The following is a 12,050-nucleotide window of genomic DNA, read 5'->3' on the forward strand; positions in this document are numbered from 1 at the left end:
ACAAAAGATGGGAATCAAAGTTTGTGAGAAGATTTGTAGCTCAGGTGCTCGTTGTTGTGGTTCTGTTCGCCGAGCTGGGAATTTGTGTTGCAGACGTTTCGTCCCCTGTCTAGGTGACATCCTCCGTGCTTGGGAGCCTCCTGTGAAGTGCTTCTGTGTTGTTTCCTCCGGCATTTATAGTGGTTTGTCTCTGCCGCTTCTGGCTGTCAGTTCCAGCTGTCCGCTGCAGTGGCCGGTATATTGGGTCCAGGTCGATGCGTTTGTTGACAGGATCTGTGGATGAGTGCCATGCCTCTAGGAATTCCCTGGCTGTTCTCTGTTTGGCTTGTCCTATAATAGTAGTGTTGTCCCAGTCAAACTCATGTTGCTTGTCATCTGCGTGTGTGGCTACTAAGGATAGCTGGTCGTGTCGTTTTGTGGCTAGTTGGTGTTCATGGATACGGAAGATGGGAATTATAGACCAATAAGCTTAACATCTGTAGTGGGGAAGATGTTTGAGTCTATTATCAAAGAAATAGCAGAGCATCTAGATCAAAATTGTTCTGTTGGGCAGGTCATGCTTAACTAATCTTTTGGAATTCTATGAAGAAATCACAAAAATGGTGGACAGCAGGGACCCAGTAGATGTGGTCTACCTAGATTTCCAAAAGGCCTTTGACAAGGTGCTGCACAAGAGACTGCTGTGTTAGATAAAGAAGCATTCCTCCCACAATCGAAAGTTGTGCAGGTCAAGTGAATTGGCCATGCTAAATTGCCCATAGCGTTAGATGCATTAGTCAGGGTAGCTGACTGGGTCTGGTTGGGTTACTCTTCGGAGGGTCAGTGTGGACTTGTTGGGCGAAAGGGCTTGTTTCCATACTGTATGGAATCAAATCTAATCTAACCTAAGGGATATGATTAAATTATTTGCAGATGATACAAAAAAGGAACCATCATTGATGGGAAGAAAATTACACAGAAAGACTTGCAGACTGGCCAGGTGGGTAGAGTGTCAAACAGAATTCAAGTGCAGAAGTGTGAATGATGCACTTGGGGAGAGTAACAAGACAATTCAGTACACAATAAATGAAATTGTAGAGGATCAGAGAGAACTCTGAAGTTAACATGACAGATAACAGGGTGGTTAAACAGACATATTAGACATGATCCGAGGGAGAGAAAACAACAGCATGGAAATTATGTCAAAAATGTATAACACTTGTTAGATGTCAGCTAGATTACTGTGCACAATACTCGTCACCACATTCCCAGAAGGATGCAGAGTGGGAATAGGAAATTTATCAGAATCCTGCCAAGACTGCAACATTTCAGGGAGGATGAGATAGACAGGATTGTGCTCTTGGAACAGAGGACACCGAGGGGAGCTCTAACTGAGTTATTAAAATTGAGGGCCCTTGAGTAGATTGGAAGGAATTATACTCTTAGCAGAGATGTTAATAACAGAGGGTCACAAATTTAACACATTCAATTACCAATATTGACAGATTTATTTGATTAACTGAATTTTAATTCCCTTGGTTCTACTGATTACTCGATCATTAATTCAGTTATTGGATTACTAGACCAGTAACAGTAACATAACCAGCACGCTACTATGCCTCATTATTTCAAAATCTGCCTGCAGTGGTGCAATAGCAGAATGAGCACTCTAAATTCAAATGAAATAAAGACTGAGAAGTGACAAGATGAAATGATTTATGGCAGATGCAACCAATATAAAACGTTAAAGCACTAAAATGAAACTAAATGCCTATGAAAAGCTAGTAAACATGACTGAAGGCTTGGAAAAAACTGCACGGGCTTGCAGAAGACGTTAAGGTTGTCCGGGGATCCATATCAGAATGGGAAATAGGTTGAGATTCTCAATGTCGGGCCTAACTCCAGGCCTTTCCCGCTCTGTCTCTACCTGGGTGTGTGTGGGTGTGTGGAGTGGGTAACAGGTTGAGATTCTCAATGCCAGGCCTAACTCCAGGCCCCTCCCGCTTTGTCTCGGTGCGTGTGGGTGCGTGAGGGGGGGGGGTGCGTGTGGGTTGGTGTGCGTAGCAGGGGTGCGCGTGGGAGGGGTGCGCATGGGAGGGGTGCGAGGGGATGCAGTGGCGGCGCGCACACACCCCACACATACGCCCCCCCCGCACAACCACCTCACCCACACACACACCCCTACCCCCCACACACACCACCCGCGCCCCCGGCCATCCCCCCACCCACCCCCCGCTCACCCCCACCCACACACCCCAACTCCCCCCCCACCCACACCACCACACAGCGGAAAGGGCCTGGAGTTAGGCCCAGCATTGAGGGGGGCTGTGGGGGAAGAGATGTGGGGGGGTTGTGTGTGGGGGATGCGTGGGTGTGTGTGTGGGTAACAGGTTGAGATTCTCAATGCCGGGCCTAACTCCAGGCCCTTCCCGCTCTGTCTCTGCCTGTGTGCATGGGGGGGGGGGTGGTGGGGTGTGTGGGTGTGGGTGGGGAGTGGGTAACAGGTTGAGATTCTCAATGCCGGGCCTAACTCCAGGCCCTTCCAGCTCTGACTCTGCCTGTGTGTGTGTGGGGGCGGGGGGTGGTGTGGTGTGTGGGGGCGGGGGGTGGTGTGGTGTGTGGGGGCGGGGGGTGGTGTGGGGGGTGCGTGTGGGTAACAGGTTGAGATTCTCAATGCCGGGCCCAACTCCAGGCCCTTCCCGCTCTGTCTCTGCCTGTGTGTATGGGGTGTGTGTGTGTGTGTGTGGGGGGGTGTGTGTGTGTGGGGGTGGGGGTGTGCGTGTGCGGGGGGTGTGGGTAACAGGTTGAGATTCTCAATGCCGGGCCTAACTCCAGGCCCTTCCAGCTCTGTCTCTGCCTGTGTGTTTGTGTGTGTGTGGGTGGTGTGTGTGTGTGTGGGTGGTGTGTGTGTGTGTGGGTGGTGTGTTGGGGGTGGTGTGTTGGGGGTGGGGGTGTGGGTAACAGGTTGAGATTCTCAATGCCGGGCCTAACTCCAGGCCCTTCCAGCTCTGTCTCTGCCTGTGTGTTTGTGTGTGTGGGTTGTGTGTGTGTGTGTGGGTTGTGTGTGGGTGTGTGTGTGTGTGGGTGGTGTGTTGGGGGTGGTGTTGGGGGTGGGGGTGTGGGTAACAGGTTGAGATTCTCAATGCCGGGCCTAACTCCAGGCCCTTCCCGCTCTGTCTCTGTCTGTGTGTGTGTGTGTGTGTGGGGGGGGGGGGGGGGGTGTCAGACGCTGCGAACCCCCGGGGTCGGTTGAACCGCCCTCGCTCCTTACCGCTGTAGTGCCGCCCGTCCTCCGACATCTCCCGCTCCCGGTACCGGTGCCGGTGCCGGTCAGTAATTCTCTCTCTCCCCCCCACTCCCAGCTCCTCAAGGTTCGGGGCGGGGGAGGGGGTGCCGTGGGGACTGGCTGCCGACTCTTTCACAAAATAACAACCTCGGTCAATACCGAGCGATATCCCGATCGATCGATCGCTCGGTTTTGTTTTGTTTCCTCTCTCTCTCTCTCTAACGAACTCTCTCCCCTCCCCCCACACACACCACACGCCGTCCGACGGTAACGTGCGATGGCGCCTCACCAACGGACAATCGGCGCCCGCGCGAGCTCGCCCGCTGAAAGCCCGGGCGGCGCCGTACGTACGTACGTGCGTGCGTCGACCCAACGAGCGTGCGTGCGCGCGCCCACGTCGCGAGGACGCCTCCGTTCGTCTGCGTCCGCGTGCGCGCGCGCCGTTTCCCCTGCCCCGCCCCACGTCGCTCGGTGCGACCCAACGTCACGGAGAGAGGGAGGGAGCGAGAGGGGGCGGGGCGATCGCCCGACGTCACAGGGAGGGGGTCTTGGGAACCACCGCTTTCTGGAAGTGGGTGGGGCGAGTGGAAGGGTCAGTGGAGGTCATGGGATGGAATGGGGGCGGGGCGTTGAGCTGGGATGTGGGATGGGCAATGGGGTAGTGATGGGCTAAAGGGTCAGCGGAGGGAGAGGCCCATGGGGTAGAGATGGGGAGGGGCATGGGGGAGAGATGGAGAGGCGCATGTGGTAGAGATGGGGAAGGGCATGGGGTGGAGATGGGGAGGGGCATGGGGTGGAGATGGGGAGGGGCATGGGGTGGAGATGGGGAGGGGCATGGGGTGGAGATGGGGAAGGGCATGGGGTGGAGATGGGGAGGGGCATGGGGTGGAGATGGGGAAGGGCATGGGGTAGAGATGGGGAGGAGATGGGGAAGGGCATGGGGTAGAGATGGGGAGGAGATGGGGAAGGGCATGGGGTAGAGATGGGGAGGAGATGGGGAAGGGCATGGGGTAGAGATGGGGAAGGGCATGGGGTAGAGATGGTGGAAGGGACATGTAGGAAGGAAGTGTGTGGGGAATATAGTTAGATTAGATTAGATTAGATTAGATTACTTACAGCAGTTAGATTATAGAACATAGAAAAGTACAGCACAGAACAGGCCCTTCGGCCCACGATGTTGTGCCGAGGATTAATCCTGAAATAAAACAAAATAACTTAACCTACACACCCCTCAATCCACTGCTCTCCATGTGCATGTACGGCAGTCACTTAAATGTCCCTAATGACTCTGCTTCCACCACCACCGCTGGCAACGCATTCCATGCGTTCACAACTCCCTGGGTAAAGAACCTACCTCTAATGTCTCCTTTATACCTTTCTCATAATATCTTCAAACTATGACTCCTCGTGCCAGTCAATCCTGTCCTGGGGAAAAGTCTCTGGCTATTGACTCTATCCATTCTTCTCATGATCTTGTATACCTCAAAGGAGAAGGGGTGGAGTTGGGGGGCAGGAGTAGCATGAATATATATTATTTCTGAAGAAAAGTGATAAAGGATTTAAAATTGTTAACTGTTGTCTTTCTCCCCAGATGCTGCCAGACCCTGATAGGTTTCTCCAGCAAGATTAGTTTTTGTTTGATTCATTTCCAGCATCCACCAATCTTTGTTTTACTGAAATAGATTTTTTATGATTTTTTTAGTAAATAAACAAAAAATATCCACAGGAGCAGAAGCGGATCAATCGGTTCACTGTTCAATACAAGCATGGCTTTTACCCAATCTAGTATGTCACTGGTGATCAGAAATCTATCTCAAAGAAACATAGAGTTGTACATCACGGATATAGACTCTTTGGTCCAACTGTCCATGGTGGCTCAGTGGTTAGCACTGCTGCCTCACAGCACCAGGGACCCGGGTTCAATTCCCGCCTCAGGCGACTGTCTGTGTGGAGTTTGCACATTCTCCCCATGTCTGTGTGGGTTTCTTCTGGGTGCTCCGGTTTCCTCCCACAGTCCAAAAATGTGCAGATTAGGTGAATCGCATGTAGCGTTAGGTGTAGGGGAATGGGGTTCGGGTGGGTGGCGGGTCGGTGTGGACTTGTTGGCCCGAAGGGCCTGTTTTTCCACACTGTAAGTAATCTAATCTAACCAGATATCCTTAACGAGAGGGCATAGGTTTAAGATGGGAGGGGAAAGATTTAAAAGGGATCCACAGGGCAACTTTCTCATGCAGAGGCTGGTGTGTGTATGGAATAAGCTGCCAGAGGAAGTGGTGGAGGCTGGTTTTATTGCAACATTTAAAAGGCATTTGAATAGGAAACATTTCGAGGGATAAAGGCCAAATGCTGGCAAACAGAAATGGATCAATTTAGGATGAGTTAGACCGATGGATCTGTTTCTGTGCTGTCAACTCTATGACTATGACATCCAGCTAGTCCAGTTCCCCCTGGATCTTCTATGTTTCAATTCAGTCACGTCTACCTCTTGTAAACCCCAGAGGATGCAGCTCTAGCCTGTCCTCATGAAGCAATCCACTTAGTCCAGGTATTAGTCCAGTAAAGCTAATTCTGTACCTAATTAATTTGAACCTAATTAAGAAAATTCTGACACATTTGTCCTGCTCCCCGTATTTCTCCACGTTTCTCAAATGTGCTAATTGCTAACAGTGAAAGGTTTACCAGTTGCGACTTATAGTGCAATTTTTGGTACAAAGGTGCAATCCTTAGTTCCAGAATAGAGAAATTAAGAAAGAAATGTTAATGTAAGATGCACACAAAATGACCATAGATCAGAAAAAACAAGAAACAAAGTTAAGAAGACAAACATCACAGTTTTTCTGCAGCAAATCAGTGCAGGAGGACTCCATCTAGTTTGACCACTTGATGCCACTACCCCGCAGCAGGTTCAAAGGGCTGAATGGCCTACTCTTCTTAGATTAGATTCCCTACAGTGTGGAAACAGGAACTTCGGCCCATCAAGTCCACATCGACCCTTTGAAGAGTAACCCACCCAGACCCATCTCCCCACATTTACCCCTGACTAATGCACCTAACACTATAGGCAATTTAGCACGGCCAATCCACCCTAACCTGCACATCCCTGGGCACTATGGGACAATTTAGCACGGCCAATCCATCCTAACCTGTACATCCCTGGGCACTATGGGACAATTTAGCACGGCCAATCCATCCTAACCTGCACATCCCTGGACACTATGGGGGAATTTAGCACGGACAATCCACCCTAACCTGCACATCCCTGGGCACTATGGGACAATTTAGCACGGCCAATCCACCCTAACCTACACATCCCTGGGCACTATGGGACAATTTAGCACGGCCAATCCACCCTAACCTGCACATCCCTGGGCACTATGGGACAATTTAGCACGGCCAATCCACCCTAACCTGCACATCCCTGGGCACTACGGGAAAATTTAGCACGTCCAATCCACCCTAACCTGCACATCCCTGGACACTATGGGGGAATTTAGCACGGACAATCCACCCTAACCTGCACATCCCTGGGCACTATGGGACAATTTAGCACGGCCAATCCACCCTAACCTGCACATCCCTGGACACTATGGGACAATTTAGCACGGCCAATCCACCCTAACCTGCACATCCCTGGGCACTATGGGACAATTTAGCACGGCCAATCCACCCTAACCTGCACATCCCTGGGCACTATGGGACAATTTAGCGCGGCCAATCCACCCTAACCTGTACATCCCTGGGCACTATGGGGACAATTTAGCACGGCCAATCCACCCTAACCTGCACATCCCTGGGCACTATGGGACAATTTAGCACGGCCAATCTACCCTAACCTGCACATCCCTGGGCACTATGGGACAATTTAGCACGGCCAATCCACCCTAACCTGCACATCCCTGGGCACTATGGGACAATTTAGCGCGGCCAATCCACCCTAACCTGTACATCCCTGGGCACTATGGGGACAATTTAGCACGGCCAATCCACCCTAACCTGCACATCCCTGGGCACTATGGGACAATTTAGCACGGCCAATCCACCCTAACCTGCACATCCTTGGGCACTATGGGACAATTTAGCACGGCCAATCCACCCTAACCTGCACATCCTTGGGCACTATGGGATAATTTAGCACGGCCAATCCACCCTAACCCGCACATCCCTGGGCACTATGGGACAATTTAGCACAGCCAATCCACCCTAACCTGCACATCCTTGGGCACTATGGGACAATTTAGCATGGCCAATCCACCCTAACCTGCACATCCTTGGGCACTATGGGACAATTTAGCACGGCCAATCCACCCTAACCTGCACATCCCTGGGCACTATGGGACAATTTAGCACAGCCAATCCACCCTAACCTGCACATCCTTGGGCACTATGGGACAATTTAGCACGGCCAATCCACCCTAACCTGCACATCCCTGGCGCTATGGGACATTTTAGCACGGCCAATCCACCCTAACTTGCACGTCCCTGGGCACTATGGGATCGAACCCAGGTCCCTGGCGCTGGGAGGCAGCAGTGCTAACCCACTGAGCCACCATGCCGCCCTGTTTATCTCCTGTTGTAAATATATGAAACTCTAATAGATTGCATGTTAGTTCCCTCAGAGAGTCTGTGATGCTGTAGCAACATGCATTGCACGTACATGTTGTAGCCGACAAGTTATGATTCCTGAAGGCAGTAACTCCAATATTCTTTCTACTGTTTTAAAACAATAAGTTAAACTAGTGGGGCTTTGTAACAAAAGATCTGACAGTCAATTTCAAATGCACAGAAGTTATCCAATCAGAATAACCTACTCCAGGGCTATGATACACCCCAAAATCAGTCTCGAAAGTCCTCTGTCGTGCCAGTAGGGCACCCGAGTGTTGATATAACCGTAGAAGAAGGGCAAATAACTGGGTACTCCACCCTCCACACCAATGTGGCCAGACCCTACATGATCTACAAAGAATCTCTGCTGCTCTCACTAAATGCTAAAAGGCAGACATCAGAAGGATCTTTCCAAATTGGTGGCTTTGTAGAATTATCACTGGACTATTAATCCAGAGACCTGGGTTCAAATCCTGTCCTGGTACATGATGGAATTTGAATTCAATAAAAATCTGGGATGAATGATGATCACGAAACTGGGGGGGGAGGGATTCCAAACTGGTTCCCTAATGCTCTTTAGGGAAGGAAACTGTTGTCCTTACCTGTTCTGGCCTACATGGGACCCCAGACCCACAGTAATGAAGTTGACGCCTAGAGTTGTCCAGCACGGAAACAGACCCCTTGGTCCATGCCAACCGGATATCCCAGATATCTACCCGGCCCATATCCCTCCAAACCCTTCCTATTCATGTCCCCATCCAGATGCCTTTTAAATGTTGTCATTGTACCAGCCTCCACCACTTCCTCTGGCAGCTCATTCCATACACATACCACCCTCTGGGTGAAAAGGTTGCCCCTCAGGTCCCTCATTCCCCTCTCAACTTAAGCCTATGCCCTCTAGCTTTGGACCCCTCTACCTTGAGAAAAAGTCCTTGGCTATTCACCTGATCCATGCCCCCTCACAATTTTATAAACCTCGATAAGGTCACCCCTCAGCCTCCGACGCTCCAGGGAAAACAGTCCCAGCGTATTCAGCCTCTCCCTACAGCTCAAACCCTCCAACCCTGGCAACATCCTCGTAAATCTTTTCTGCGCCCTCTCAAGTTTAACGACATCTTTCCTATAGCAGGGAGACCAGAATTGAATGCAGTTTTCCAAAAGTGGCCTATCCAATATCCTGTACAGCTGCAACATGACATCGCAACTATACTCAAAGCATGGACCAAGTGTACCAAATATCTTCTTCACCACGCCGTCTATTTGTGGCTCCACTTTCAAGGAACCACGCACCCCAAGGTCTCTTTGCTCAGGAACTAAGAGGGTACAGAGTAGATATTGCCAGGACTGGAGAATTTTACCTTTGAGGGTAGGTTGGACAGGCTGAGGTGATTTCCTCTGAAGAACAGGGAACTGAGGGAGATTTAATGGAGCTGTATAAAATTCTGAGTGGCTCTGTCAGACTCAGAAGGACACATTTCCCTGAGCAGAGAGCTCAATCATCAGAGTATAAGGATTTTAAAGTGACTGTGGAGAAAGTGAGGACTGCTGGAGATCAGAGAGTGTGTTGCTGGAAAAGCACAGCAGGTCAGGCAGCATCCAAGGAACAGGAGAATCGACGTTTCGGGCATGAGCCCTTCTTCAGGAATGAGGCTTGTGGGCCGGGGCTGAGAGATAAATGGGAGGGGGGAGTGGGGTTGGGGGGGAGGTAGCTGGGAAAGCGATAGGTGGATGAAGGTGAGGGAGAAGGTGATAGGTCAGAGGGGGGCAGTGATGGACGGGCCCAGAGGGCAGTGCTGAGTTGGAGGCTTGGGACTGGGATAATGTTGGGGGGGAAGGGAAATGAGGAAGCTGTTGAAATCCACATTGATCCTGTTTGGTTGCAGGGTCCCAAGGCGGAATATGAGGCGTTCTTCCTCCAGGCGTCGGGTGGTAAGGGTTTGGCAGTGGAGGAGGCCCAGGACCTGCATGTCCTTGGCGGAGTGGGAGGGGGAGTTGAAGTGTTCAGCCACGGGGCAGTGGGGTTGGTGGGTGCGGGTGTCCCACAGACGTACACTGAAACGATCCGCAAAAACGTGTCCTCTCTCCCCGATGTAGAGGAGACAACACCGGGTGCAACAGATGCAGTAGGTGACATTGGGAGAGGTGCAGGTAAATTTCTGATGGATGTGGAAGGATTCCCTTGGGGCCTTGGATGGTGGGGTGAGGGGAGTGGTGTGGGTGCAGGGTTTGCACTTCCTGCTGTGGCAGGGAAAGGTGCCAGGATTGACAGTTCCTGGTTCCAGGAATGAGTAGCTTCGATGACCAGGATAGGGTGAAGAAGCTGGGATTGTTCTCCTTTGACAGAAGAAGGCTGAGGCGGAGATCTGAGCGAGTGCTGGACAGCATAGATAGGGTGAAGCTGTTCCTGCTCATAAAAGGGATTGAGAACAAAAGAGGGGCAATGATCTTCAAACAAAGCAAGGGCTTTTCCCACGAGAGTGGTTAGGGTGCGGAATGCCCTACCTGGAAATGTGGGGAAAGCAGGAAAACCTGCAGATGCCGGAATCCAAGGTAGACAAGCAGGAGGCTTGAAGATCACAGCAAGCCAGGAAGTGGAGATTTCGAGTAGAACCCCTCTTCAAGGTCCCGAAACGTTGACATCTCCACCTCCTGACGCCTGCCTGGAAATGTGGGGGAGGCAGGTTTGATTGAGGGCATTGGCTAGCTATTTGGATAGTGCTGGGAAATGGCACCTGGGGGGACAGAACAGGTGCAAGCACGATGGGCCCAGTAGCCTGGTTCTACAACATGACAAAAGAGTTGCAACGTTCACAGGGTCTGTTTCTAAGCTGTCCGACTCTCCGGTCCAGCAGAGGTTTAAGGGTGAGGGGGGGAGGGCGAAAGATTTAAAGGAGACCTGAGGGGCAACTTTTTCACACAGAGGCTGTGGAACAAACTGCCTGAGGAAGTGGTAGACGCGGGTACACAGAGCAACATTTGAAGACTTTTGGATAAGTATGATTCTGTGAACCTTAGACTGCCAGACAGGCACTTGCGGTAGGTGGGACTGACACTGGCATATTCTCTTCTCTCTCTCTCTCTCTCTCTCTCTCTCTGTAATTGGCATGAAGATTGTGAGGGAAGAATCTGCAGTCTTGCTCTGCCCCAGGAGAGACAGGATGGGCGACAGCAAGTTAAAGTGGTGCAGTCAGAGCTTCTGGGAAGACCCTCCTCCCCCCACTGCTTCCCAGATTCCACGCTGCATGCTGGCTGCCTGAAGCGGGGCTCCCCATCTGGGGGCTCCCTCAACCCGGCAGCTAGAGCGCCAGTGTCCGGGGGGTGGGGGAGGGACCATTCCCCCAACTCACTGCAGGAGCGATGCTCTCTTCTCTTCTCTTCTCGTCTGTCCATACATTCAGTCATCGTGGGTGGCCCTCTTCATAGACTTCCCCCTTACCCACCATCTCCCCACACCTCCCTCCAACCATGTCCCCCATCTCCCCACACCTCCCTCCAACCATGTCCCCCATCTCCCCACACGTCCCTCCAACCTTGTCCCCCATCTCCCCACACCTCCCTCCAACCGTGTCCCCCATCTCCCCACACGTCCCTCCAACCTTGTCCCCCATCTCCCCACACCTCCCTCCAACCGTGTCCCCCATCTCCCCACATCTCCCTCCAACCGTGTCCCCCATCTCCCCACACCTGCCTCCAACCATATCCCCATCTCCCCACACCTCGCGCCCCCCACCATATCCCCCATCCCCCCACACCTCACCCCAACCATGTCCCCATCTCCCCACACCTCGCGCCCCCCACCATATCCCCCATCTCCCCACACCTCACCCCAACCACGTTCCCCATCTCCCCACACATCCCTCCAACCGTGTCCCTGAACTCCCCACACCTCCCCCAACCATATCCCTCCAACTGCGTCCCACATCTCCCCACACCTCCATCCAACCATGTGCCCCATCTCCCCAAACCTCACCCCAACTGTGTCCCCCATCTCCCCACACCTCCCTCCAACCGTGTCCCCATCTCACCACACCTCCCCCCAACATTGTCCCTCATCTCCCCACATCTCCCCCCAACCATATCCCACACCTCCCCACACATCCCCCCAACAGTGTTCCCCATCTCCCCACAACCGTGTCCCCCATCTCCCCACACATTCCCCCAACCATATCCCACATCTTCCCAC

General features: G+C 52.2%; 1 protein-coding gene and 1 long non-coding RNA gene across 3 annotated transcripts in view; one reads left to right on the forward strand and one right to left on the reverse strand.

The window, feature by feature from the left end:
• Nucleotides 1-3,576, reverse strand: part of LOC122543874 (nuclear RNA export factor 1) — a 65,655-nt gene extending 62,079 nt beyond the window's left edge. Inside the window, exon 1 of one of the 2 annotated variants that reach the window (XM_087983791.1) lies at nucleotides 3,251-3,576. In XM_087983791.1, coding sequence (XP_087839917.1) covers nucleotides 3,251-3,278 — 28 coding nt within the window. In that variant the 5' untranslated portion in view covers nucleotides 3,279-3,576. The remainder of the gene's footprint in view (nucleotides 1-3,250) is intronic. The other variant, XM_087983792.1, reaches the window with a different exon arrangement.
• The window catches only part of LOC122543875 (uncharacterized), a 29,967-nt gene extending 24,981 nt beyond the window's left edge, over nucleotides 1-4,986 (forward strand). The window contains exons 2-3 of the long non-coding RNA XR_006310170.2: nucleotides 913-979; nucleotides 4,857-4,986. This is a non-coding gene — a long non-coding RNA (uncharacterized LOC122543875). The remainder of the gene's footprint in view (nucleotides 1-912; nucleotides 980-4,856) is intronic.
• Nucleotides 4,987-12,050: the final 7,064 nt, after the last annotated feature.

Source organism: Chiloscyllium plagiosum, unplaced genomic scaffold, assembly GCF_037043375.1.
Source record: "Chiloscyllium plagiosum isolate Xiang-an unplaced genomic scaffold, Cpla_swu_hap1 HiC_scaffold_46, whole genome shotgun sequence".
Classification (NCBI taxonomy): domain Eukaryota; kingdom Metazoa; phylum Chordata; class Chondrichthyes; order Orectolobiformes; family Hemiscylliidae; genus Chiloscyllium; species Chiloscyllium plagiosum.